The 26506-nt window shown below is 41.5% G+C and overlaps 1 protein-coding gene across 1 annotated transcript in view; it reads right to left on the bottom strand.

The window, feature by feature from the left end:
• The window catches only part of HACD2 (3-hydroxyacyl-CoA dehydratase 2), an 86529-nt gene extending 61485 nt beyond the window's left edge, over nucleotides 1–25044 (bottom strand). Inside the window, exons 1-3 of the mRNA XM_003941665.4 lie at nucleotides 24821–25044; nucleotides 22132–22249; nucleotides 8347–8365 (exon numbers count right to left, since the gene is read on the bottom strand). Coding sequence (XP_003941714.1) covers nucleotides 8347–8365; nucleotides 22132–22249; nucleotides 24821–24975 — 292 coding nt within the window. The 5' untranslated portion in view covers nucleotides 24976–25044. The remainder of the gene's footprint in view (nucleotides 1–8346; nucleotides 8366–22131; nucleotides 22250–24820) is intronic.
• Nucleotides 25045–26506: the final 1462 nt, after the last annotated feature.

The following is a 26506-nucleotide window of genomic DNA, read 5'->3' as shown; positions in this document are numbered from 1 at the left end:
GCGTTGATTTCTGATGGACTGGACAGCAAGCTAATATTCTCTTATAGAGAAGGTACCTTAGTATCTCAATAATAGGTTTATATGGAAAAGAAACACTTAGTTGCTCCTGCAGGGACAACAGAGGGTAAAATTCTGGTCTGGGCTCTCTTCACAGCTTTCCCTTCTGAACTCCAACTGGGCACAAAAATCCTCGGGGACGGTTTTTGCCTCATACTTCAGTGCTGCTCACTGAGCGCTTTCAAAGTGCAAGATACCAGCTGGTGTATACCTGGGTAAGTCTTCCACCCTCCCTGCTTAGGCACTTTAGACTCCAAAAGAGCACGCTCTATTTCTCTCTTCCTTTCCTTCATCTCAGTTACATTTACACAGAGCAGGGAACAACTAACAGAGCTTGGTGTTCCAGGCCAAGGAAACCATATGTACAAAATTATGGAGGTGTGAACAAGCAGAGTTTATTCAGAGAACAGGGGCTGAAGCTCTGCAGGTGCACCTTCTCTCTTTGTCTGGAGGGGAGCGGGGAACATTTGATCAGGAGGCAATAGAATGAACCAGAGCCGAGGTAGAGGGAGGCTAAGCTGGTCCAGTCTGAAGGGCTTAACTGATCTGGGAAAGATTTAAGTTTGAATATGGCCACTATAGTCTTGGCATAGAGCTCTGTTGTCAGGATGCTGGAAATCTGTATTTGAATAAATGACAAAGGCAGAACTAATTGCAAAGGAGGGGAAGGTTGGTTTTGGCAACCTCCTACCCAGGCCTCCAGACTCCCCAGGCAGCTCTCCAGGGGTAAGCCTTAGAAGCCTCTAAGCAGGGGAGACAGGCTAGCCTGCCTGGCTAGGTTCCAACCCTCTCTCCCCCACCCCTCCTGCCATCATCACCACTAAACATGCTCCCAGGCAGAAAGCAATATTTAAATCTGAGTAGGAAATGTTTGTTATCCATATTTGTGAGGGGGTGCCACCAAGAACAAGACTTACAGAGAGCCAGTAAGGCACATGAAGCTGCGCCAGCCCCCAGAAACTAAAGGGGAGTTAGATCTTTGGGTCAGAAACTTTGGGGATGGTGGCTTTTATACTGTACAGTCTGTATTTTAGATAATTATTCCCTTTTGTCTCTTTCTTACAATTTGGTAAAGTTCATTTTTAAAATGTTAGCTAAGTGGAAACAAAGAACACAGTAATGTTTCTGTGCCCGGATATGCTGCTGGAGGCTGGGTCCAGGTGTGAAAGCAGAATTCCGGGTGAGATAAATTGGAAGAATTCACCCTTCCCTCCCGGATGCTCTTCCCTCCAGAGTTCTCTTCTGCTAAAATTTGGTGGGTTCTGTGTCTGGTTTTAAAATAAGTGATGGCAGCTCCTTTACAATACTGCACTGTGAATAACTGATAAAAGCTTGACCCTCTCAGGGACAGGGGAGAGGGTGTTACAGTTCAAGAGGATTTAGTTAGCCCTAATTAGTGGGCTGGAAAGTATTTTTTGGTAGGAAGAGACATGGGTCTCCCCAGCAGCTGCTCTGTTTCCTCCCTGACAACCTCTGTTACCTAATAAAATCAGTCTGGAGCCATATGCTACCAATGAACATTAAGGTGATTGTGAGTTTTCTGAAATTCATCTAAAAATTTTTAATAACGTGGCTGGGCGCGGTGGCTCACGCCTATAATCCCAGCACTTTGGGAGGCCAAGGCGGGTGGATCACGAGGTCAAGAGATCAAGACCATCCTGGTCAACATGGTGAAACCCCATCTCTACTAAAAATACAAAAATTAGCTGGGCATGGTGGCACGCACCTGTAGTCCCAGCTACTCGGGAGGCTGAGGCAAGAGAACTGCTTGAACCCAGGAGGCGGAGGTTGCGGTGAGCCAAGATCGCACCATTGCACTCCAGCCTAGATAACAAGAGTGGAACTCTGTCTCAAAAAAAAAAAAAAAAAAATTTAATAACGTGTCTTCAGTTTGAGGGAGGAGTGCAAGCTGGTACACACAGCAAATATCTGAGACCACAAATCCAGGATATCCTTTGTCTCTGCCTGTTGATGAAATTAAAGTGCTAATACTAAACTTTAGATGAAACTCTCTGGACTGTGACTGAGCTACAATTTTCTATCAAAAGAAAACTAGAGTTATTTATGTTGGCAGTATAATTTCTGACATGAAAGTTCACCAAATATACAGAGTCACATCTTACCAAGAGTATCTTCAGTTTCACTACCTCCACCTCTAATTCCCATCCATTAAGAGGGGAACCATATTGCAGAGTCAGCTGAGAACCATAGCCCCCATGCCTATTCTACAATCTAATCTTGCAGATGACACAGAAAAGAGATAATAATTCTTTCAATACAAATCACATCACATGAACAAAAAAACCCCCACAACTCTTCTTTACAGTATTATGGAAAAAAGTATATATCTCAAGGTGGGTTTTGGTGTCTGTTTGCTTCTTTCTTTATTTTTTGGGACAGGGTCTCACTCTGCTGCCTAGGCTGGAGTGCAGTGGCCCAATCTCAGCTCACTGCAACCTCTGCCTCCTAGGTTCAAGTAATTCTCACTCCTGAGCCTCCAGAGTAGCTGGGACTATAGGCACCTGCCACTATGTCCAGCTAATTTTTGTATTTTTTGTAGAGACAGTGTTTCACCATGTTGGCTAGGCTGGTCTTGAATTCCTGACCTCAGGTGATACGCCTGCCTTGGCCTCCCAAAGTGCTGGGATTACAAGATGTGAGAACCATGCTTGGCCTACTTTTTAAAATTCTCATTTCTAAAAGGAAAAACACTGAGTAAATATAAAAGCATTACAAATCTTAGGTTGAGGGCTGCAGTCACAGCATTTGAGAAATCCCATCCTTCCGTTATCAATAAAAAACAAACCACCTACTTTGAAAAAGTTGAGGTGTGGATACTCATTTACAGCAACAAAGGGCTTGACTTCCTTACAGAAATGAGCCCCTCACGTGGATTTTAGCTGATTGTTTCTGGAGGCTGTATTTGCCAAGTTGCATTGTCACAGCCATGAACAAGATGCAACCCCAACCCATGTTAAGAATGAAGGGCCCTGAAGTGCTCACTTGCAAAGAAATTATAATTGAAGAAAATTAAGAATATGAAAGACTTACATTTACATAGATTTAAATATTGAACAGTAGAGGAACAATAAAGCTTTTAATATTCTATGACATTACGTTGCTTAAGTAATAATAACAGCTACCATTTTATTGGGCAATGTTCAATATAGCCATATTTCAGATATGCTGAGTGTTTTTCATGGATTTTTCCATTTAATTTTCACAGCAACCTATGAGGTAGGTATTCTTATCCCCCTTTTACTGATGAAGAATTAGATAAGCACAAAAGTTGAGTTACTTCCTGGAATCACACACTAGTGAGAAACCTAAGTCTTACTAAAGTTTACACTTTTCATCAACAATATTTAAACTAAAGATATTTCAAGGCTTTAAAATAAGGTTCTGAAAGACTAAGTTGTTATAGTGAAAACCTGAAGAATGCTACAGAAAAGTAAACCATCATTCCACAAATAAACTTAAGTGATCTGAGTAAAAATGAAGCACTGCCTTTAGGCTAATGCTAGTGCTAGAAACAGCTTATTAATTATTGTGATCTCTAATTCTTTTAAGGAACAAAACAATTTTGAAATAAGTTTTAGAAATTCCCACCAGAATTTGGTAAGTTGATGATCAAATGTTCACCAAACTCCCACTAGGTACTATGTACTTACTGTTAGGTACCAGGATACAGAGATCAATAAGAAACAGCTCTCCCTCTAAAAATATTCAGTGGTACTGGTGGGGACATGGGTGCGGTGCCAGACCACACATAATATAATGTGGAAGGTGCAATACTGAGTGAGATGCTGGGTATTATGGAAGAGTGGGGAAGGGTCCCTACTCTAGCTGTGGGTGGTAGGAAGGTTTACTGGAAGAAACGAACAGAGCTGGCCAGCTGAAGGGGCTGGCTGCTCACTCCAGGTGGCGAGTGGAGCCCTGGGCACAGCGCAGATGAGTATGGAGTGGGAGGCAGGGATCGGGCACTGGTAAAACTGGTGAAGTAGACAGGGACCAGATTATGAAGAAATTTAAACCAGCAAAGGTTTTAAGTAGGCAAATGACATGCTCAGAATGGTCCTATAACTAAACTCATTAGAGCAGCGTGGAGTATGGACTTGAAGCCACACAGCCATATGTTCAACTCCTGGCTCTACCTGGCTCTAGGACTTAGCGCTGTGTGAACTTTGGCAAGACACGATACATTTCTTCTTCTTTTTTAAACTGACAAAATACATATACATACACATACTCTTATGGTATACAACGTGATGTTATGAAATGTGAATATACTGTGGAGTGACTAAATAAAGCTAATTAACATATGCATCACCTCACACATTTATTTGTAGTAAGAACAAAGACAGGAAACCGTCTAAGCCTCAGACTCAGCTGGAAAATGGGAAATAAATGAAACAACGAACGCGAAGCACTAGAATTATTATTATTGCTATGAGCCTAAAAGTTCAGGAAGACACATGGGAGTCCAGATGAGACATACTGAGGTCCCAAGCAGGGATGAAGAAACAAGACAACCTGAAAGACATTTAGGAAACCAAACTGACAAAACCTGACAACTGTCTGGCTACAGGAATGCCGGTGAGAGAGGGGGAGACACCATCGACAAGCTCTCGTCTAGAATGAATGACTGAATGGCTGGTGGCTGGCAGCAGCCATGACAGACAGAATAGGGAGGCAGAACGAGTCTGGGAGTGTGGGTCATGCTGAGGAGGTACCTGTGTGCACCCAGGAGCAGATGTCCAGGAAATCAGTGGACAGGGCTGGAGTCTGGGATGCAGGTGTGGCTTGGAATTGGAAAAGTGTGTGTATCTCATGCCATGGGAAGAGATCACCCACAGAAGGTACGCTCAGTCAGAAGGGCAATGAGCTAAGACAGAACTCCAGAAACACCCACGATTAAGGGACAAAGAAATAAAGAAAAGCATCCAAAGAAAGAAAAGGACTGTAGCGGACAGGGTATACCAGGAAGGCTCAGTACAATGAAGGCAGAAAGAGCAGGATTTCCAGGAGGGAGTCATCAGCGGTGCCCCATGCAGCTAAGTCCAGGAACTTCCAACAGTGTCCTCAGAATCCAGTAGACATTATTGCAGACTTTAAACCAGAGGGTGATTTTTGTAGAACAAGGGGAACAGAAGCCCGACTGCAGGGTTCCGGTATCAATGGGCATGAGGAAGTAGAAAGAGCCTACAATAAATCTGGGAAAAGGAATGGAGAACAATTATATAGTAATATAAGGGAAATACAGGGGAAAAGGTCAGGTTAAAAGATTTTTAAGATGGACCTCTGAGCATTTCGTGAGGTGAGAAGGAAAAGGCAGATAGCACAGGGAGATGAGGCAGGAGCGAGAGAAGCACCAACAAAACAAGGGCCTTGGGGTTGTAAGAAGGACCTCACTGCTGTCTCTGGGGATGCAGAGGCGATTTAAACACAATCTGCCCTTAAGGAGCTGGAAGTCTGAGGGGGAAGCAAACCTACCAACCCTCTGAGCAGAGTGGGATGTGCAAACCAGTCCTCAGGATGCGCTATATCAGAGGAACTCAGGGGGTGCCCATCTGACTGTGGATTTCCTGGACCTAAGTCTGAGCCTCTTCACCTCTCTACTCCAGCGCCCAACAGCATCTGATATGCACACGTGCTAGGCATTCAGTAATTTTCTTTGTGTGGATGAAAAAATACACTTGTCAGAAACTTTATTTGCAGGATTAGAGAAATTTTATAGACATATAAGCATATATTTTAAGGCAGATAAAGTCATTTAGGGTATGAAAATAAAACTAACATTAACTAAAATCACAGTACATATGCACAGTGCTGTAGCCTGAATATCTGTGTGCCTCCAAAATTCCTATGTTGAAACCTAATCCCCAGTGCAATAGTATTAAGTGGTGTGGTCTTCAAGAGGCAATTAGATCATGAGGGGTCTCATGAATGGGGTTAGTGCCCTTATAAAAAGCCCAGAGGAGCTCACTTGCCCCTTCCACCATGCAGACGCAGCAAGAAGCTACTGTCTATGAAGAACAGGACCTCACCAGACACAGAATCTCTCAGCATCACCTTCATCTTGGAATTCTCAGCCTCTCGAAGTGTGAAAAATAAATGTTTGTTATAAAATTTATAAGCTACCCAATTTATGGTATTTTGTTACAGCAGCCAGAACCAGCTAAGATACTTCAAAAGGATGCATCTGAGAGCTTTATTCAGAGGCAGCTGAAGGTTAAGAGAGTGGGGAAGAATGAGACAGGATTCAGTCATGTGAGAAGGCCTGAGTGGTTTCAGAACTCTCTCTGGCCAAATATATCCCCCCAGTCTGCTAGGTTGTGCTTAAGATTTACTTAACCAATTATGAAAGGATACAATTTTTTGTTTCAAAATTACAAAGGACTAAAAAGAAAATGTGTGTAAGACTGAACAAAAGTTAAAATCTTTTCATCATAAAATGAAATTGGGCAGATGTCAGACTGACCTGTCTCCAAATGAGCTTCCCCGTTTACCAGCTGTATGACCTAGGCCAGGGCACCTACTCTTCTCTGGGAAAATAGATCATGGGACAGATGAGCCCCTAATACCCTTTCAAATCTATTATTCAAAGGTTCTAAAGCAGTGTTTCTTAGCCTTTTGGGAATCACAAACTCCTCAGAGAATCTAACTAAAGCTATGAATCCTCTCCCTACCCCCGCTCCCCCACCAATAAACATAGAATCACACATATAAAATTTTGCACATCATTTGAGGGGTTCCCTGAACTCCCATGATCCCAGGTAAGAAGTGAGAAACTAGCAGAGATGCAATTCTTTATTTCTTTTTCTTTTAAACACAGACTCACTCTGTTGCTCAGGCTAAAATGCAACTGTGTGACCATGGCTCACTGAAGCTTCAACCTCCCGGGCTCAAGCCATCCTTCTACCTCAACCTCCTGAGTAGCTGGGAGCACGGGTACGCACCATCACACCTGGCTCCTTTTTTATTTCTTGTAGAGATGGGTTCTCCCTGGGTTGCCCAGGCTGGTCTCGAACTCCGAGTCCTAAGTGATCCTCCTGCCTCAGCATCCCAAGGTGCTGGTATTATAGGCATAAGCCACTACACCAGCCCCAAGGTGCAATTCTTTGTAATAAAATTCTTGGCCAGGTGTGATGACTCGTGTGTAATCCCAGCACTTTGGAAGGCCAAGGTAGGTGGATCACTTGGGGCCAGGAGTTTGAGACCAGTCTGGCCAACATGGTAAAACCTCATCTCTACTAAAAATTCAAACATTAGTCAGGCATAGTGGTGCAGGCCTGTAATCCTGGCTACTCGGGAAGCTGAACTATGATCACACCAGTGCACTCCAGCATGGGACCCTGTCCCTAAAACAACACAAAAAGAAGGTAATGAAGCCAGATACCATAGTGACCTCTGCTAAAACCACAGTGGATAGTTTGCTGTTTTCTACCTGCATGCCCATCTGAATGGTAAGACTCCCTGAATATAGCAAGTACCCGCTTTAGTTGTGGATTAAATTGATGGGGCTATAACGGTGTGGATTTATAGTTCTCAAGTCTTTAGACCTTCAGGGCTTTCTGAATAAGTATTAACTTCAAATCCTCCTGGTGACAGACAAACTTGGAGTGCACAGCAATCACTCTGGGCTTGCTCTATGGGGTCTATCAACTTTCCAATACCGGTTTTTATTCAATTAGAGGGGTCTAGCCACCCCAAACTAGACATTATGCCTCTATTCCACGGCAAAATTTGATGATTCATCCCACCCCACAAAAAGAAAACATATTGTATCTGCTTTTAGTAGAAATCCCCTACATTTGTATAACCCTTTATACTTAGTACTTTTCTAATCCCTCTCACATACACATAATATTCACCTGGGAGGTAGGCAATACATGCAGTCTTCCAATTTTAAAGATAAGGAGAGAGAATTATACCACTGAATTGATTTCAGAGAGGGCTTTTCAACATAGCCCAGCATCAGAACTCCAGCCACATTTTTATAAACGTGCTAATGTTTCTATTACCCTCGTACTGAGAAGGTGGGAGACATCTCTTTCAAATTAACAGAATAGCTGTGACCTTTAATAAAGTGTTCAGCCGTAACATCCTAAATAGTACCTATGATTTCAGAAACTGAAAGCCACTCTAATTACAGCATTTTCACACATGATGATTAAATCATTTAGTTTTTTTCAATATTCAACAGAAATTAATAAAGCCTCTCATCTATGACTCTTTAAACAAGCAGAATCCAGCTTCCATAGTGGGTAGGGCAGAATCCATACTTACCTATAGCACAATGTAAAACCTAGAGGAAGGGAGGGAAAAGAGGAGAATTAGTTAAAATCAATAGCATTAAAGTTTTACTTCATATAAACTAATGTTTCAGTTAAGAATAGAGTAGCATCTGCCAGTAGTATTATGAAAACGAACATTCCACTTTTAAACTTGGCTATAGGCTACTCAACAAAATGTAAATTCTTGCTCCATTTTGTTTGTTCATTTTTAGTTTGTGTATCTTTGAAGGATTTTCTGAGGAAGATTTAATCTTCCCACTCAGTGGCTTATCAGACAATAAGGGCTCTTTTATAATGCACAAACGTGTAAGAGTAGTAAGTGTACAGCATCTCCATGTCCCATACGCTACAGAACGGAACCGCCACGGCCTCTGGAACATGGGGTGAGAGAGCCTCGGTTGGCTCTCCTTGCCTGGCAGGCCCTTCAACACAGACATTCATTTTACTAAGTTGCACCCTCAGTCCCCATCTTGCCTCATTCAATGATCTCACTGCAGGGGTGCTCCCTAGTCCAATCCAACGCTCTCTCCTGGGGATCTGGGCCCACACCCCAAGCTGCCTCTGGACAGCTCCACCTGAGAGTTACAGCAGTGGCTCGAACACAGCCTCAATGGGAAGCACACACTTTTGCGATGCCTCTTGATAACCAACCTCCTAGTCTTTGGGGTTCAACAGTCCTTCCTTCCCCTTATCCTCAAATAAAACCAGTTTCTAAGTCCTGCTGATGACTCTGGGGTCTGTCGTCTCTATTTTTATTTCCAGTGCCCTGAGTGAGACTGCCATCTCCAACCCATCTCAATGGCCATCCAACTGGCAAATCAGGTCCTTCTAAATCACCTTTCAACTCATCCTTTATATAGCAGTGCTTTAGCTCTGGTGGTGGTAATGGTGACAGAAAGTAATTTGAAGCCATTTATAAGATTGATTTAATCACCAAAGCTTTTCTAGATGATATAACCTAATAGCTATTGTAGGGCATTTCAGAATTTTTACATTTCTGTAGCAGTCTGTATATTGTTTGATCCTAACGATTACCTAGCAGATAGGCAGGACGGAAAATCTCTACTTGCAGACAAGAAAACCAAGGCTCAGAGAAGCTGCACACCTTGCGCAGGGCAGTAAATGATGGCCAGGATCAAGAATTTAGGTTTTATTTCTATTCTATCGTATTCTTTCATTGTTCATTAGTTATGAGAGCTCTACAGAGACCAGAACTTGACAAGACTTAGCTTATCTAAAACATGCCTGAGCCTGATAAGACTGTGCTCAAAAACTACTATTTCACTCAGTTTTGGGGGGAGGGAAGTGGGAGGGTTGGATTAAAAAAACAAACCAAGCTGCACAATGTTGCTGATAACTGACAGGAGAACAAAATTAACACATTGCAAATCTTACAATATTTTTCAAAAGAAAACACTGCTAAGTAAATACTAAATTGTAAATATGATAAGCTACACTTCCTGCTGCAAAGTTGAGGAAAACTAAAAGACAGATCTAGATTAAAATGGGGAATGAAAAACATTCTTTGAAACAAGAAGACAGATGACAGTACCTAAACAGAAACCTGTTTTTTTTTTTTTTTTTTTTTTTTGGACACGGGGTCTTGCTGTCACTCAGGCTCGAGTGCAGTGGTACAATTACAACTCCCTGCAGCCTCATCCCCCTCAGACTCAAGCGATCCTCCCACCTCAGCCTCCTGAGTAGCTGGGACTTTAGGCATGTGCCACTATGCCTGGCTAATATTTGTATTTTTTGTACAGACAGGTTTCGCCATATTGCTCAGGCAGGTCTTGAACTCCTGGACTCAAGTGATCCACCTGCCCTGGCCTTCCAAAATGCTGGGATTACAGGCATGAGCCACTGCATCTGGCCCAGAAAATCTATTCTATCCATGTATGCAGCAAGACACCCAGGCTGGCTGGCTGTGGTGACTCACGCCTATAATCCCAGCACTTTGGGAGGCCGAGGATGGCAGATCACCTGAGGTCAAAAGTTTGAGAACAGCCTGGCCAACATGGTGAAACTCTGTCTCTACTAAAAATATAAAAAATGAGTTGGGCGTGGTGGCACATGCGTATATGGCACTTGGGAGGCTGAGGCAGGAGAATTGCTTGAACCTAGGAGACAGAGGTTGCAGTAACCCACGGCACTCCAGCATGGGTGACAGGGCAAGACTCCATCTCAAAAAAAAAAAAAAAAAGACATCCAGGCTGCTGATTAGCAATGGGACACTGCAGGGGAGTAAACGCAGCAAAGAATGGCTAGCATGCTGTCTTTGCATGACAGAGCACTAGGTCTCAGTCCTCAGATGCAGGCTCCCCTTTTTAATCACACACATTTTATAATGCCTCCTCTACCATTCTGAAAAGAAATTCATACATCAAATGACCTACCTACACAAAATTTTCAAAAGCAAATAAATACAATGTCCCAATTGATATGAAAAAGAAGAAATAAAAGAAAGTAATTTATTTTTCAAAATATGCATTTCAACTTGTAAATGTGGACATAATGATGCAGTCAGATGTAGACAGTAACTTACAGTAAATAATTTTGGAATGAAAAATAAGAATATCAGAAACCACTGCGGACAAATATATGAAAATAAAAGGGCAGATGTAGAGGTACAGATTAATACTTGGGGAAAAAAAGAGTATTAAGATAATAATGGAAATAAAGAAGTAACCTTATCTGAACTTGGAATAATATGCTAAAGTAATTAACAATCAAAGTAGATTGTTAATTACTACTACAATCCATCCCAGAAGGCAAAAGATCCATCCTTCTGCCTTGAAATCCTGTTGAGACAGACAATCAGTGCCAATCTGTAAAAAGACCTTGAAAATGCATTCCTTAAATGGTGCAATAAGGAATAGAGGAGGAATTAGATGTAAAAAACTCTAATGCAAGAAGCAATAAAGCCATTGTGTAACAGAGGATACTTTCAGGACAAAACAGAAGACGAGCTACCCCAAAGCCAAATTTTCATTTCACAACCTAGATTTCCTATCATCACACACAGGCAATAATATGAAATATTAGTCTATGTTAAAGAAATCCACTGCATTTCATGTGTCTCCATTAATTTAATAATTGAAGTTTAAACAGTCATCTCAAAACTGATTTTCAATGATTTTCACTGCTGTGCTGAAATCCTTTTCAAGTAAATATGCAAGCTATTAATGTTGTAATACTTACAGAACAGGATGTGCAGAGATAACAAATTACTTAATTATTTTGAGACAATAATTTCACTCAAGCTTCTCTCTTCATACCAACAATGGTAGTAGGACAGCATTCTCAAGATGATCCTCCACAATTACTGTTCCTTGGCTACTCAATCAAACACTAATCTAGATACTGCAGTATAGGGATTTTGCAAGTGTAATTAAAGTCTCAAGTCAATTGATTTGAAGATACAGGTATTTTGTGGGTGGACCTGACCCAACCGGATGAGCCCTTTAAAAGCAGTCTCTTCTGGGTGGTGGCAGAAGGGGAAGTCAGATACTCAAAGAACAAGAGGGATTCGGCAGGCCACTCTGGCTTTGAAGCTGCAGTGGGGGTCATGTGCAAGGCCTGGAGAGCAGCCTCTAGAGTTGAGGAGTGACCTCCTGCTGACAGATAGCAAGGAAGTGTGGATCTCACACCTACAACTAGAGTCAGCCAATAACCTGCATGAGCCTGAAAGTGGATTTTTCCCCTGGAGCCTCCAGATAACAAATCAGCCAGCCTGGCTGACACCTTGATTTCAATCTTATGAGATTCCTGAGCAAAGAACCCAGTCAAGCCCAGCTTCTGAATTAAGAAAACTGTGAGCTAATCCATAAGTGTTGTTTTCAGCTGCCAGGTTCATGGTATTTTTGTTAAGCAGCAACAAAAAACTAAGACCACAACCTTCTTCTAACTTAATAAGCTTTTTGATTTCTCATGAAAGTTTTTCAGCATTAATATGTACTACAAAATGGTCCATTTATATTTGTAGAGGGTCTGGCCTGGGGAGATGTGCAGAAGCCAAGGAGGATGCAGAACAAATCTTCATTAAGTTGGACAGTTTCGCATGTCGTAGGACATCTAGCCAGTAGCATCTCCAGTCATTGTGGCAAATGAAATATCCTCACAATTTTCCAAAATGCACTCTAAGGTTGTGGCACTGCTTTGTTGAGGTCCACTAAGAATCGATGGACAAGAATAAGCACGCCTCATTTTAAAAAAAAAATGGCAAGAGAACTTGCCATATTCAAAATCTCCCTTGAAAATACATGTTGGACCAGGAACAGTGGCTCACGCCTATAATCTCAACACTTTGGGAGGCCAAAGCAGGAGGATCACTTGCGGTCAGGAGTTCAAGACCAGCCTGTGCAACATAGTGATCTCTACAGATCATTATGTAGTAATTAACAATCCATCCCAGAAGGCAAAAGATGCATCCTTCTGCCTTGAAATCCTGTGGAGACATACAATCAGTGCCAATCTGTAAAAAGACCAGTTTTTAACTGTAAAAAGTTAAAAACTAGCCAGGCATGGTGATGTGACTGGAGTCTCAGCTACTTGGAAGGCTGAAGCAGAAGGATCACTTGAGCCCAAGAGGTTGAGGCTGCAAGGAGCTAAAATCATGCCATTGCATTCCATCCTGGGCAACAGAGGAAGACCCTATCTCAAAAAAAGAAAAGAAAATATGCACCATAAACTCCTCTCTCCTGTGTCCTTTCCATTTCCACTGGCAATAAACCAATTTTAGTTTTAAAATTTAACCTCAATGTCAAAATGCCTTTTGTACAATAGGTTACTTGGAAACACCTTTTCAAAGTTTCTAAACTTTGAACTAGGGGAATTATTTTTTTAAGATACCAACAATTCTGTTCAATTTCATTTTTAATCCAAGGCAAAACAATTAACAACAAAGCTCCAAAAAGTTGAACAAGACTCAAAAGGAATAGAAACCCAAGCAGCTTTCAAGACCTCAGCTGCAGCCCATGGACTTAATGTGATTCAGCTATAGTGATTTCCCATCTCTGTCTTTCAATTCAAAATTCCAAATTCTTGGGAGGGAAAAAAAACCTCACCAGCCCACTTTGGGTCAGTTACGCACCCCTGGATCAGCCAGTTATGGCGTAAGAGGCAGAGTGAGGGAATAGAGATGTAGCTGCTAAGGGTCCAGCCTTGAGAACCAGAAAAATTCCAGAGAGGACACGCTGGGCTGGGCAGCTCCATGGACATGTCCACCACACTCATTTTACTGGGCAGAGGTTCATCACCAGTTTGAGTTACATTTACCAGTATTTGATTTATTTTAGAAATTATCATATTCTACACATAATGATTCTATTCTTGCTTAAAAACTTACCTATACTAGTAATATATAGTCTTTAAGGACAGACACCAAAATTTAAAAGTGTTTATCTTTAGATTATGACTGTTATGCATTCTTCTGCATCTGGGTTTCTTCTACCATAAATAAACAGTACTTATTACTCAGGGAAATACCTTTCCCTCTCTCTGGTTTCTATGAGGACGGATTTCCACCACATAGTACTAGTCTCCTTTAATTACTTTACCCCTGGAAAGGATGACTCATTTAAGCATAAATTTAGGAATAAATGGGATGTGCTCAATTCAGCTCCATATGAGAGGTTTCACAGAGAGCCCCAAGTTCTCATGGTTTCTTCTAAGACAGCCTGTCTGCTGCTGCTTGGGACAGGGTGGGTGGTGAGTCTAACTGTGGAGTTCAGTTAGCAAACCCATTTGACTCACACACTAAAGCATGTCCTCAGCCTGTATCACTAATAAAGGTGGTTTTCAGGATCCTTATGCAACTCCTTTGAGTTATTGCTCAATTTTCAGAACATAAGCAAGCAAAAGAGTGTTGGTTATTCACTGGGCTCCCTCAGACTCCAAATATGTTTTCAAAATCCTTTTACATCCAATTGTTAAGGAGGAAATACCGAAAAAATTCCTCAATTACCATTATTTTTCCTTTGTCACTTAATTTCACCTTTCTTGCTATCTCCAGCCCTATAATTTACTAATTTGTTATTTGCTTAATTTTCATATTCTGATAGTGAAATGTTGAAGTCTCACAGAACTTAAAAGTGGGGAAATACGTAAGGTCATCTAATCCAGCGTATTCACTGCACATAATGAATTGAGGGAGAGAGGTTAAGACCAAGGCCACAGGGCTAATTAATGGCAAAACCAACTCTTCACACCAAAATTTCTTATCTCTAGTGTTTTTACATATACCGTGACATCTCTTAAGAACAATTATATTTTTTAACTTCTATAGCATTTCTGCCAGCTTTTTACATATTTTGTTTCTCTGTTCTGATAATCATTCATTCATCATATGATTTCACTAACATGTGTCTCCCATGTTCTTGCTACTGACAAACTGTGAACTCAGTTTCTCTTCAGCTTCTCCTCTGAAATCATTTATCTTATGCTGTAACTGGGTAGTCCTGCTTTTCTTGACACTTGGTCATGGCAAGCTGGTTTGTCCCTTAGTCTCATAAGCAACAATTGTTATACTTTAGTTTTCAACCAGTAATCATCATTTCACCTTTTTATTTTGATAAATTTAATCAGTCTACTTGCATAAACATAAAAAATGGTGCATTTTTGCTATACTCCATTATCCTATACGTTTATTATTATTCTCCTGTCATTAAAAAAATTAACAGGATTTGTAGTAGATGTAAAACTCTTCTCTTTAAATAAAAAAATAAACTAAGGTGCCTATTGTCTTCCTTTTTCAAAAAACCTTAAAATCTTATTTTCCTCATTCATCTTATTTTTAATTACATATAATACAGAATTTCTAAAAATTACATGATTCATGTGATATATAAATACATACTAAAGTATATTAAAAGTGGTAATCTTTTATTCCCCCCGTTGCCCCAAAACATCACTCCCCTCCACAGTGGTAACCTCTAACAACAGTGTGATATATCCTCTTCCATACCTTTTTCAATATCTGCAATTTTGCTTTTTTTCTATTGATTTTCCTAATCTGAAAACATCACCATAACTATTCTCATATTTATCAATTAAAAAACTTATAAAGTCTGGAGTGACATAAAACTTATATTGTTATGTTTGTCCTCCTTCCTGCTTCATTCTATCCTGGCAAAATCTGAAATTTCTAATGGGATTCCACATGATCACACTGTAACCTATACCATGGTCTAAAGGCTTATGCTGTGCACTGGCCACTACCTGTATTTGCCTATTTAAACTTAAACAAAAAGCAAAGAATATTTATTTTTATTTCTTTGGAAAACAGGTTCTTGCTCTGTCTCCCAGACTGGAATGCAGTGGAGTGACCATAACTTCAGCCTGAAACACCTGGGCTCAAGCGATTCTCCTGCCTCAGCTTCCCGAGTAGTTAGGACTAATGTGTGCCACTATATGCGGCTAATTTTTTAAAATTTTTTTGCAGAGAAGAGGTCTTGCTATACTGCCCAAGCTGGTCTTAGAACTCCTGGCCTCAAGCAACTCTTCCACCTTGGCCTTCCAAAGTGCTGGGATTACAGGTGTGAGCCACCACTCCTGACCACAAGTAAATAAAACTTAAAACTCAGTTTCCCAGACCCACTAGCCACATTTTAAGTGACTAGCGGCTACTGTTTTGGATGGTGTTCCAACATTATCACTGCAGAAAGTTCTATTGGACATTGCTAGTCTGAAAACTTGGCTAATTTCATATATTTATATAACAGTTAAATAAATACTCTTTGATAACAGCTAAATACTCTTGACTAAAGTTAAATACTCTTTGATAAGGTGCTTTCAAAGTTCCATTACTTTTTGTAGGTGTTTTCAAAATGTTTCCAACTGTAGAAAATTGTAGGGTCTATTATCCAGGAAGCTATTGTTTCCTACTAGATTCACGTGGATTTTTTTCTTCTTTCAAGTTTAAGGTTTCAAGCTGTTTTTAACTATCACATTTTGAAATCTTCTCTTTTCTGCTGGAAATGGTTTAAGTATCCAGGAAGGGAAGAAATTTTTTTGTTGTGGAATATCATAAATTCTCAATAACCATACTAAGGTGGCCTTTCATTTCAGAAAAGTTTTGTATAACTTTTCTCCCTGATTATTTATACATTGTATATTCCAATCTTTTCTACTTCTTCTGGTAGTCTTACTTTTTGAAAGCTTATATAACCTCATCAGGTTTTCTAGATACATTGGTTCTACACATACTGTTTTTCTGTTGTGATGTTTTATAATGTTGCTTTTGCATAGTGAACTTTGAAATTTTCCCTATGACTTCTGTTCTGGTATTGATTTTATGTGAGAATGTGATTGGAAACTCCCGCCTTTCTTGCATCTTCAGTATCACCTATTTCTTGCACTGTGGCTCCTTCCTGTCCTATATTGCCACCACTGATATTTTTAGTTCTTTTCTTTTATTTTTTTTTTTTAATTTCAGCACATTTCTTTCTTAAGATGTTAGCTATTGTACCTCTTTGAATACCACATCAGTTTGCTTCTATTTGCTTGAGTCATCAAGCAGCAAGGCCTGCGTGGGTAGGTTCCTGCTTCCTTCGGGCTCCCTCTTCCCTTCTAATGTTGTGACACTTACTAATTTTAATCAAGTTAGAGTTTTCCTCTGGTTTTCACATTGTTTGAGAAGCTGGCTTTTCTGGGATTGGTTGTCACTTGTATTTGTGTTAGATATCTCCACTATGACTTGCTCTTACTAGCTTTTCTAAAGTCTCTTTTAGAGACGTGTTTTTCGCAAAATGGGTCCAGAATAAAAGTAGCCTAACATGTGCATGTAGCTTGCATTTCAGAAGTTCCTTTCTGAGACAATTACTGGGAAATCAGAATGTCCGCAAAGAAGGAAAAATATATTACAGATAATGGTTATGTCCTCAGAGCAGTTCACAAAAGCAGTTTGAAGTGCAATTCCTCCATGGCAAAAATTAGTTAGTGTTTGAGCCATAAAGGCAGAAAAACTGGCAGGGAGATAAGAAGGGATCTTTCTTCTTAAGGACACTGCAAGTTCCTAAGACTTTGCTATATTTTAGAGAACTGTCCAAAATCAGTTTCTTATTTCATTAAAGAATCGAAGAGCACCATGAGGTGAGGTCTGAAGACTGAGACTGGAACACACAGATGGGGTTGAGAAAGTGGTGGTGGGCTTAGAAGACTAACAGAAGCTGTCTGATGTCTCTCACCACTTCTCCGGACCCTGCCCTAGATCAACTCTAGGACACGATCAGAAATGAGACTGGGTTCTTTATTTATTTTCGTAAATAAGGGGTTTTAACCGCAGAAAGATCTGGAAGACAATGGGAAGGACAGGGAAATTCTGTGGTTCATTAAGCAGTCTCAGATGCACAACAGTAAGTAAATGACATATTATCAATGTACATATGTTGAAGATAGTCTGTATCAATCTCAACAGTCAATCTCTTTGCAGAGCAATCTTTAATCCATTTGAAATCTCATCAATTAGAGGAATACCCAATCATGAGCAGCATTTGAAAGTGTCTTTGCTTTAATTATAGTCTTATATTAACCAAAGATATCTAGATATCCAAATTCTCTCAGACATAATTTTAAACTGCCATAACTACATCAACCTACTAATTTTTAAACTAACTATACTCAACGAATATGCAAAGATAAAATCTGCCTTATCAATGAATATCACGGACTCCAAGAAATGAATAATGTAGAAAACATCCACAGCTCATTACAGATGAACTCATTTTTTTAAAAACTGGCATATAATTCACATATCACAAAATTCACAATTTTAAAGTGTACAATTCAGTGGTTTTTAGTATGTTCACAGAGTTGTGCACCCACCACCACTATTTCAAGAACAATATTATCACCTTAAAAGGAAATCCTGTACCATTAGCAGTCATTCCCCATTCTCTCTACCCACCGGCCCCTAACAATTCCATTACTTCCTGTCTCTATGCATTTGACTATTCTGGATGTTTCATATAAATGAAATAACATTTATGACTTTTTGTATCTGCCTCCTTTCACATGCATTTTTTCAAGATTTGTCCAGGCATAACATATATCAGGAATTCATTTGTTTTTATTAATTTTATGAATTTTTATATTCATAGATCACATTTTATCCATGGATAGCATTTTATTTGTATATACTTTTTTTTTCTTTCTTTTTTTGGGAAATGGGGTCTTGCTATGTCACCCAGGCTGGAGTGCAGAGGCATGATCATGGCTCACTCTAGCCTTGAACTCTTGGACACAAGTGATCCTCCCTCCTGATTAGCTGGGACTACAGGCATGGGCTACCATGCCCGGCTAATTTTTTAACTGTTTGTAGAGATGGGGGTCTCGCTGTGTTTCCCAGGCTGGTCTTGAATTCCTGGCCTCAAGCAATCCCTCCATGTCAGCCTCCCAAAGAGCTGGGATTACAGGTGTAAGCCCCAGCACTCGGCCAAGCTTCCTTTTGTGCTTCACTACTACGTGCTCCTTTGTACTTGCTTGGTAAATGTGTTTACGTCTTTTAAAAAGCTAAGTGTTATTATTTTCCTAAGAAGATTTGAAATTGGAGAACAAGTAATTTCTATTTCTTTTTTAAGTAAACTCCCACAGAACCTAATAAAGAATAACATCTAGCATAAAGAGATATAAATGAGTCGCTGCCTTCCCTGGATTCATTTTCTCCTCCTGTAAACAGGATATACTGTCAACACTAATAATTCCCATCAGGATAACTTATGTGCATTTAAACAGTACCATACACATCTAATTGCTATACAGCATAGAGACAGAGTAGGCGATGAAACACTCCTCAGCTGACGGCACAGGAAATGTGGTTTTAGCAAGCCCGCTTTATCGCCCAGTCCAACGGATTACTTCCATCACTGACCTCTGCTATGTTAATTGCCTGCACGTTCCTGGGAATTTTTACTTCCTTATGCATAGTCCTTTTCCCAAAATCAAATCCAGGATTTGTCACTTAATTGGTTCTTAGTGGGGATAACAGAGATAAAACCAAAAGTCCAAAATATTTTCCTAAATCCCTATTAAAAATTCTATAAGGATAAACAGGCTAATCCTTCAAAGTCTAAGACTTGGTTCCTGAGTGGATTTTGATGACACTGTTTAATGTCCCTACCTTCCCGAAGATACAATTACATTTTAAAAATTATACTTCTAACATTACTAAGTCTTTTTTTTTAAGAGACAAGGTCTCACTCTGTTGTCCAAGCTGGATGACGGTAGTGATGCAATCGTAGTTCACTGCAGCCTCAAACTCCTGAGCTCAAGCTCAAGCCTCCCATTTCAGCCTCCCAAGTAGCTGGGACTACAGGTACCCACCACATAGTCCAGCTAAAAAAAAAAAAAAACAATATTTTTTTTTTTTGTAGAGACGAGGTCTTGCCATGTTGTCCAAGCTGGTCTCGAACTCTTGCCCTCAAGTGATCCTCCCACCTTGGCCTCCCAAGGCTCTGGGATTGCTGGGATTATAAGCATGAGCTACTGTGCTCAGCCCTAATATTATGATGTCTTAAAGAGACAGAAAACCCTTTAAATTATCGAAGTATTCCAATTGGGACAACCCCCTACTATATCAAGTACTGGGGAGTCTGGTGGTTTTGAGTCTAAATTTGCTTCTCTGTAGCTTGAGGGAACTGTACTGGCCAAGGCTCTGACAGAGAAAATGCTACTTATTTACTAGTGTCCCCTTCCAAAAAAAGTTCAAGCCTCTAAGTTTAAAAAATGTTCACACTAGGATTTGTTCAAGCTTCCTCAGACTCAAATGGTTAGGGCAGTAAGGGACTTTAGACATCTACTTTAACCTAATTATTTTACAAATGAAAAAGAGGTGGGTAAGAGAGAAAAGACCTGCCCAAATCTATAGAGTCAGTTGGGAAAACTATTACACTTAAAATAAAAAGGTACTCAGACTTCCAGCTGGAAGCTCATTTGATCACACCACCTACCTAAAATGTCTAAGTACAGACAGTATTATAATTCCTCTGTGTTGCAGTGAGCGAGATCGCATCACTCCACTCCTACCTGGGCAAGACAGTAAGATGCTATCTCAAAAAAAAAAAAAAAAGAAAAGAAAGAAAGCAATTCCTCTGCTTTCTAAGATAAAAAAAAAAAAACAAAAGCAAAATGGATAACTTTCTGACTTAGAAAGTGAGAGTGGATCCAGCCTAGACAACATGACCAAACCCCATCTCTACCAAAAATACAAAAATAAGCCAGGCATGGTGGTACATGCCTGTGGTCCCAGCTACTTGGGAGGCTGTAGTGGGAGGATGGTTCGGAAGTTGAGGCTACAGTAAGCCGTGATCATACCACTGCTCTCCAGCCTGGGTGACAAAGTGACCATGTCTCAAAAAAATAAATAAATAAAGTGAGAGTGGGCTGGATGCAGTGGTTCACACCTGTAATCTCAGTGCTTTGGGAGGTTGAGATGGGAAGATCTCTTGAGCCAAGGAGTTTTAATCAGCCTGGGCAATACAGGGAGACCCTGTCTCTACAAAGTTTTAAAAATTAGCCATGTATGGTGGTGTGTGACTATGGGCCCAGCTACTCCGGAAGCTGAGGTGGGAGAACTGCTTGAGGCCAGGAGCTCAAGGCTGCAGTGAGCTATGGCCATGACTGCACCACTGCACTCCAGCCTGGGTAACAGAGCAAGACTGTGTCTCAAAAAAAAAAAAAAAAAAAAAAAGTGAGAATGAAAGGTAGAGGTATCAGATTTCATTTCATGAGATAAACAATTTCTTGTTAAGTATCATTCCACAGTTCAGGTTTTAAAAGTTGCCAGTAAAGTATAAATGTCATGATGGTCTTGCCTGGAGGCTAAGCAAAATGAACTAGATCATCCCTGCAATCTGAAGGTTTTTCACCATACTGAACTATGGCAGATATTGATTTTGCGTGCCCAAAGCTATCACCATTCCCTCTTTTCCATGAGCAAAGTCTGTAGTCCCTTGGACGGAAGAATGGGCATGTGTCCTAAGACTGGCTAATCAAGCACCTCACGTCACTGGCAGGAGTCTAAGTAGGGCCAACCAGAATCCTCCCTGGGAACGTGACACAGATGCTGAGAAAAATAAACACCCTCCCCGTTTCCTACCATGTGGAGAGCCCAAGACCAACATTCAAAGAGAAATAGACAAGCAGAGATGGCAGACAGCAAGAGAATCTGGCAGTGTCAAATCCTTGGTTCTCATTCCTGAGCTGGTTTCTTTGTAAATTAATCTTGTATCTGTATCAATTACAGAGGCCAGAAAAGTCCTTTTTTGCTTAAAGTAGTTTGAATTGGATTTCCATAACTTGCAAATCCAAAATCCTAATCTATACTTACCTCAAGAGAGAGGACTGAATATACATTGCCCTTAATTCAAGGAAATCAGTTTGGACGCCTTTAGTCACAGGCTATTATGTCTTACATCTATCACTCCCAATATCCTACACCCACCAACTTTGCTATTTTTATTACATAAACCCTCAAAGCATCTGATTTTGCCAGTGCTTCCCCAAGATGTCCCTGGAATTAAAAAAAATCCTAATACAAGCTTGTTTCAGTTGATTTCCAAAAAAAGTTGAGCATAAAATACATTCAAGGTAACACAAGTTAAATGAGATTTTACCCTATCTAGAACTTCAAAAAGCCTAGCTATCAACACTTTAGTCTGTGAGGAGGCAAAATTTCAAAATTTAACTTGAATCCAACAGAGGTCTGCTACTTCAATATAATTTAGTTGCATCTTTTTCTTTATACCAATAGAAATCAATAACAATAATAAATCTCAGGACCTACCTCCAATAAGGCTCCAGTTTGAAAGAATTTCAAAGGCTTTTCAATTGAATAATAAAGGCTATGGTAGCTACCCTTAGCCAGGTATGCTCGGACCAGACCAACTGCTATAACCAGCCACCTAGTAAAAGAGAAAAGAACAATCAGGAAAAAAATAAAAATTTGAAAAGTAGGATTTAGGTTAATAGGCAGCTGTGGCAATAAAAAACATTGCTAAAGGTGACCTCAAGCATCAGTATCCTGGATTTATGAATGGTAGCTCTCAAATGCCAAGCTGTAATGCACTGAAATGTTGCACCACCAACAGCACCTTATCAAGAGGGCTCAGTGAAAGCACAGTGGCACCTCACCCATCTGGAGCTCATTTTTTTGGCAACTTTGCTGTTGAGAACAAAGCCAAAAGGAAAGGAATAAGCTAAAATGGTCCTTGTTCCGCTAAATTAGGTGCCAAGAAAATCAAAGACGAGAAAAAAAAGTTAAAGGAAAATTTTAAACAGCCTGTGCAGTTAAAGAGTTTTAATAATTACAGGGTAGAAAGAAGATGCTTTAAACTATTTTTATATTGTCTCACTGGGAATAATTACCCATACCTTAAAATCTATCCTTTTAAAATTAGGAATTATAGGCTTTTGTTGAAAAAAAGTTTTTAGCCAAATTTTCCAAAATCAGCTCAGAAATGAAAGCCGGATCAATACAAACCACAAAACAGGAAGCACTTAAGCATACAGCTGTGAATGTTATATTTTTGTTCCACCGTCCTCAAAAATAAACACAATTTTTTGTCAAGTTCCATAATAAAACAAATGGATCTTTTTATTAAGGTATGTCTCCTGGAAGGATTTAGGTAAATGTACAAAATCAGCTAGGCAATGGGGTGTGTGGTCTCTGCTATTTCCAAAAACTATCATATAAGGACATAAAATAAGAGTTTGTAAAAGAAGAAATTATTTAATGGTGTAACTGGTACAACTATTAACAGCGTTAAAAAAAAAAGCTTACTTTGCTCTCACAATCCCAATTTCTCTTCCTGGTTTAATACTCCTTACTCTCCACCCCATTCTCTTTGTTCATTGCTCAGGAATAGACTTCTTTCTTCTTACCAATGTACCTTAAAAATCCCTCTCCAGTCCAATGCCCTCACCAGCCCTTGCTAAGACACAAGAATTTTACATATAAATATTAATACACACAGAGAGAATCCAGGATGTTTTTTAAAAAATCTATTTATGTGACCACTGATGTGATAAAAGCCTGGATCCATACTAGTTCTTCACTGACCTGAGTCAAGAGAAATCATTTCTAGACCTGGAACTTCTCTTAACAAGTTCTATGATCTCATGCAAGTCACAACTTCTCTGACCCTGTTTCCACACCTACCATTTCTAATACTAGCAATAAATCTATGATCCTCCCATGATATTATTTTCTTTTTCATGAAAAAAAAGCAAGGTGCTGAATTGTAAAAATATTAAAAATATTGCTATTTGTCTTATCTTAAAAAGAGGTAGAGGATGTATAAACATATTTGCTTGCAGCAGTATATTAAGGATACATAAAATTAACTGCCTCGAGATAGGGGATTTGGGGAGAAGGGAAAGGTGGGAGGGGGCAAAGATTTTCACTGTATGCCCTGGCTTATATTTTGAATTTTGAATCCTGCCAATGTATTACCTACTTTAAAACTAAATAAAGATGGATGTTCACTATACAATTCTTTCAACTCTTCTGCATGTTCGAAATTTTTCATAATAAAATGTTAGGACTTTTTAAAAATTACAAATGAAGACTGTAGAAAAATATATAATATATACAATATATATTATATATATGTAAAAATAACAAATTGATCCTGTGATCCTCCTCACCATAATGATGAGATAAAGAATTGCAGAGCTGAAGGAACCTTCATCACCCAGCCCAACCCTTTAGTTTACAGATGAAAAAAAGGAGGCTAGAGAAATAAGGTGACTTATCTAAAGTCACACAGCTAGTTAGTGGCAGAGCTTTAACTAAAAACCCGCCGGGATAAAGGATAGACTGAAATGAGGGAGACAGGTGGGTAAAAGAGTTTCGAGGGTCTATTCTCCCCGTCCCCAGTAAATCTGCCTTCTATCCCGCTGTTTCTTCCCCACCCCAACCCATCCTAAAACTCTAAACTCATCTAAAGCCCAGCTCTGCTCAAGTAGCTGGCCAAAAACTTTGAACACTTTCCCAATATCTTCCGGATTAAAGCACAGCCCGGATTTTGAAAACAGCCGCCCAAATGAATGGTCACTCTGCAGCCACAGCTCCTTCACTCCCCAGGCTGGCGCCGTCCACCATCTGAGCCTGGCCGCCGGGGCTAGGCTCCGCGCCGCCAGGTCTTCCGGCCGCCGCCCCCGGCCCCGCACCTGTGGCCAGTCCCCCCTTCCTCCCGCGGCCCTCGCGAGACAGCGCCCGGCAGCAGTCCCCGCGCCCCCGTGCCTGGGAACTTGGCTCGACCCCCCGGCGCAGGCGGGAACTCGCGGGCAGCCACAGGGGTCGATTCATTCAGCGCTCGGCCGCCCTCAGCGCCCAGGTACTGGGTCCCGGAAACCGCCCGCCGGGGCTGCACTGCGTGCGGTGGGCCGCGCCGATCCGCTCAGGCGGCCGCCAAGCTCCCTCCCCGGCCGCGCTTGGCTCCCCGCCTCCCTGAGCCGAGCCCCAGCCTCACCCCGCTGTCATCACCACATTGTAGATGACCAGGTACGCCGTGGCCAGAGGCCCCGGGCCCTTCTTCTTCCGCGTGCCGCTGGCGTCCCCGGCCCCGGCCCGGCCACTGCCGCCCCCATTCCCTTTAGCCGCTGCAGTAGCCGTCGCTGCCGCCATGTCAAACGCCCGGAGCCCGCTCTCCCAGCGCGAGCGCCTCGGGCCGGACTCGGCTAGGCAAGGGGGCGGAGGGAGGGACTAGGGGGAGGCGGGGCTGGGGCCGCGGGGCGGAGCCGGGGACAGCGCCCACGGCGGCCGCCATCTTGGCTGAGGGCAGAGACGCTCCTGGCGCTCGAGTCCCTCGGCTTGCCTCAATTGCCACTGCCATCTTGGATCAGGGTAGGTCCGGCCTTTTGCGCTCTCCCGGTTACAACCTCGGCACCATTTTGGATTGGGTCAATGTGGCCATCCTCGTCAGGCCTGCTGCTTCTGCCAGCTGGATGTTGCGTTGCCCTTCGCTATTCGCCCTCCTGTAATCGCCGCCTCCTTGTTGAATCAAAACAATTATGCTGTCGTTCTCCCTTCTTCAATGGCCCTACCTTCACACCTAAACACACTCGCTCCTGTATCCTGCCATTTTGGATCCGGGCGGTTGACGGTGAATTCACTTCCCATCAACCCTTGAGGCTGCAGGGACCAGCCCTTTGCTAGGTGCGCTTTGCTTCCTAACCCTTACCCGGGTTGGAGAGTCCACCTCCGAAGGTTTTTTCCTGACTTTTGTTTTTTCATAACTAATACAGTGGGAAAGCCCGGGTGGCCTAGAATCCAGTGTCGTCCCTGAAGGCTTGTCAGGTGTTCAAGTATATCTTCCACCTTAGACCTTGTGGGCTCGCTCATCGTGAGGGCGAGAGGAGGAAAAGCCCATTGGGCTCTCGGCTGAGGGTGAGGTGCCGGGTAAGGGAGCAGGTTTATAGCTGCGGTGACCAAAAATAGAAGAATGCTGGCTTAGGTGGAAAACCTGCCTTTGAGAAGCTGGAGCAGCTCGTGGGCACTGCTTCAACCAGCTCATTCATTGCTTTGATTCGGGAGGTTCTTTATTTGTAAACGTCCCCTGCAATTTTTTACATACTCAAGCAGCTCCTCAGAAGTATTACTGTATATGCAGTAGTATTAAATATTTATGGATTCATTCCAGCCATGTATTTATGGAGCGTCCACAAAGTTGCACTGGAGTTCATGGCACTAAGTGAAAGAGACAAGTCATCAGTCTCCCAGGGATTATATAGAGCAGCGGCCCCCCAACCTTTTGGGCACCAGGGACCGGTTTCGTGGTGGGGGGTGGATGATGGTTTCAGGATGTGATTCAAAGGCATTACATTTATCATTAGATTTTCATAAGGAGCACACAACTTAGAAGATCCCTCCAACGTGCAGTTCACAATAGGGTTCCTGATCCTATGAGAATCTGAAGCCACCGCTAATCTGAGGGAGGGAGAGCTCAGGAGGTAATGCCCCCTTGCTTGCTGCTCACCTCCTCCTGTGCCTCCTGGTTCCTAACAGGCCATGGACTGGTAGTATCTGCAGCCTGGGGGTTAAGGATCCCTGAGAGAACCAGATGAAAATGCTTGTATTCGTTGGTGAAAAGTGATATGAGGAAGTTATTATAATAATCCAGCCGTGGTGATAGTGGTGTGGGCCAGAGTGGTGGTGA

The sequence above is a fragment of the Saimiri boliviensis genome, chromosome 8 (genome assembly GCF_048565385.1).
Source record: "Saimiri boliviensis isolate mSaiBol1 chromosome 8, mSaiBol1.pri, whole genome shotgun sequence".
Classification (NCBI taxonomy): domain Eukaryota; kingdom Metazoa; phylum Chordata; class Mammalia; order Primates; family Cebidae; genus Saimiri; species Saimiri boliviensis.
The sequence above is the reverse complement of the archived record's forward strand: the minus strand, read 5'-3'. Positions and strand labels throughout refer to the sequence as shown.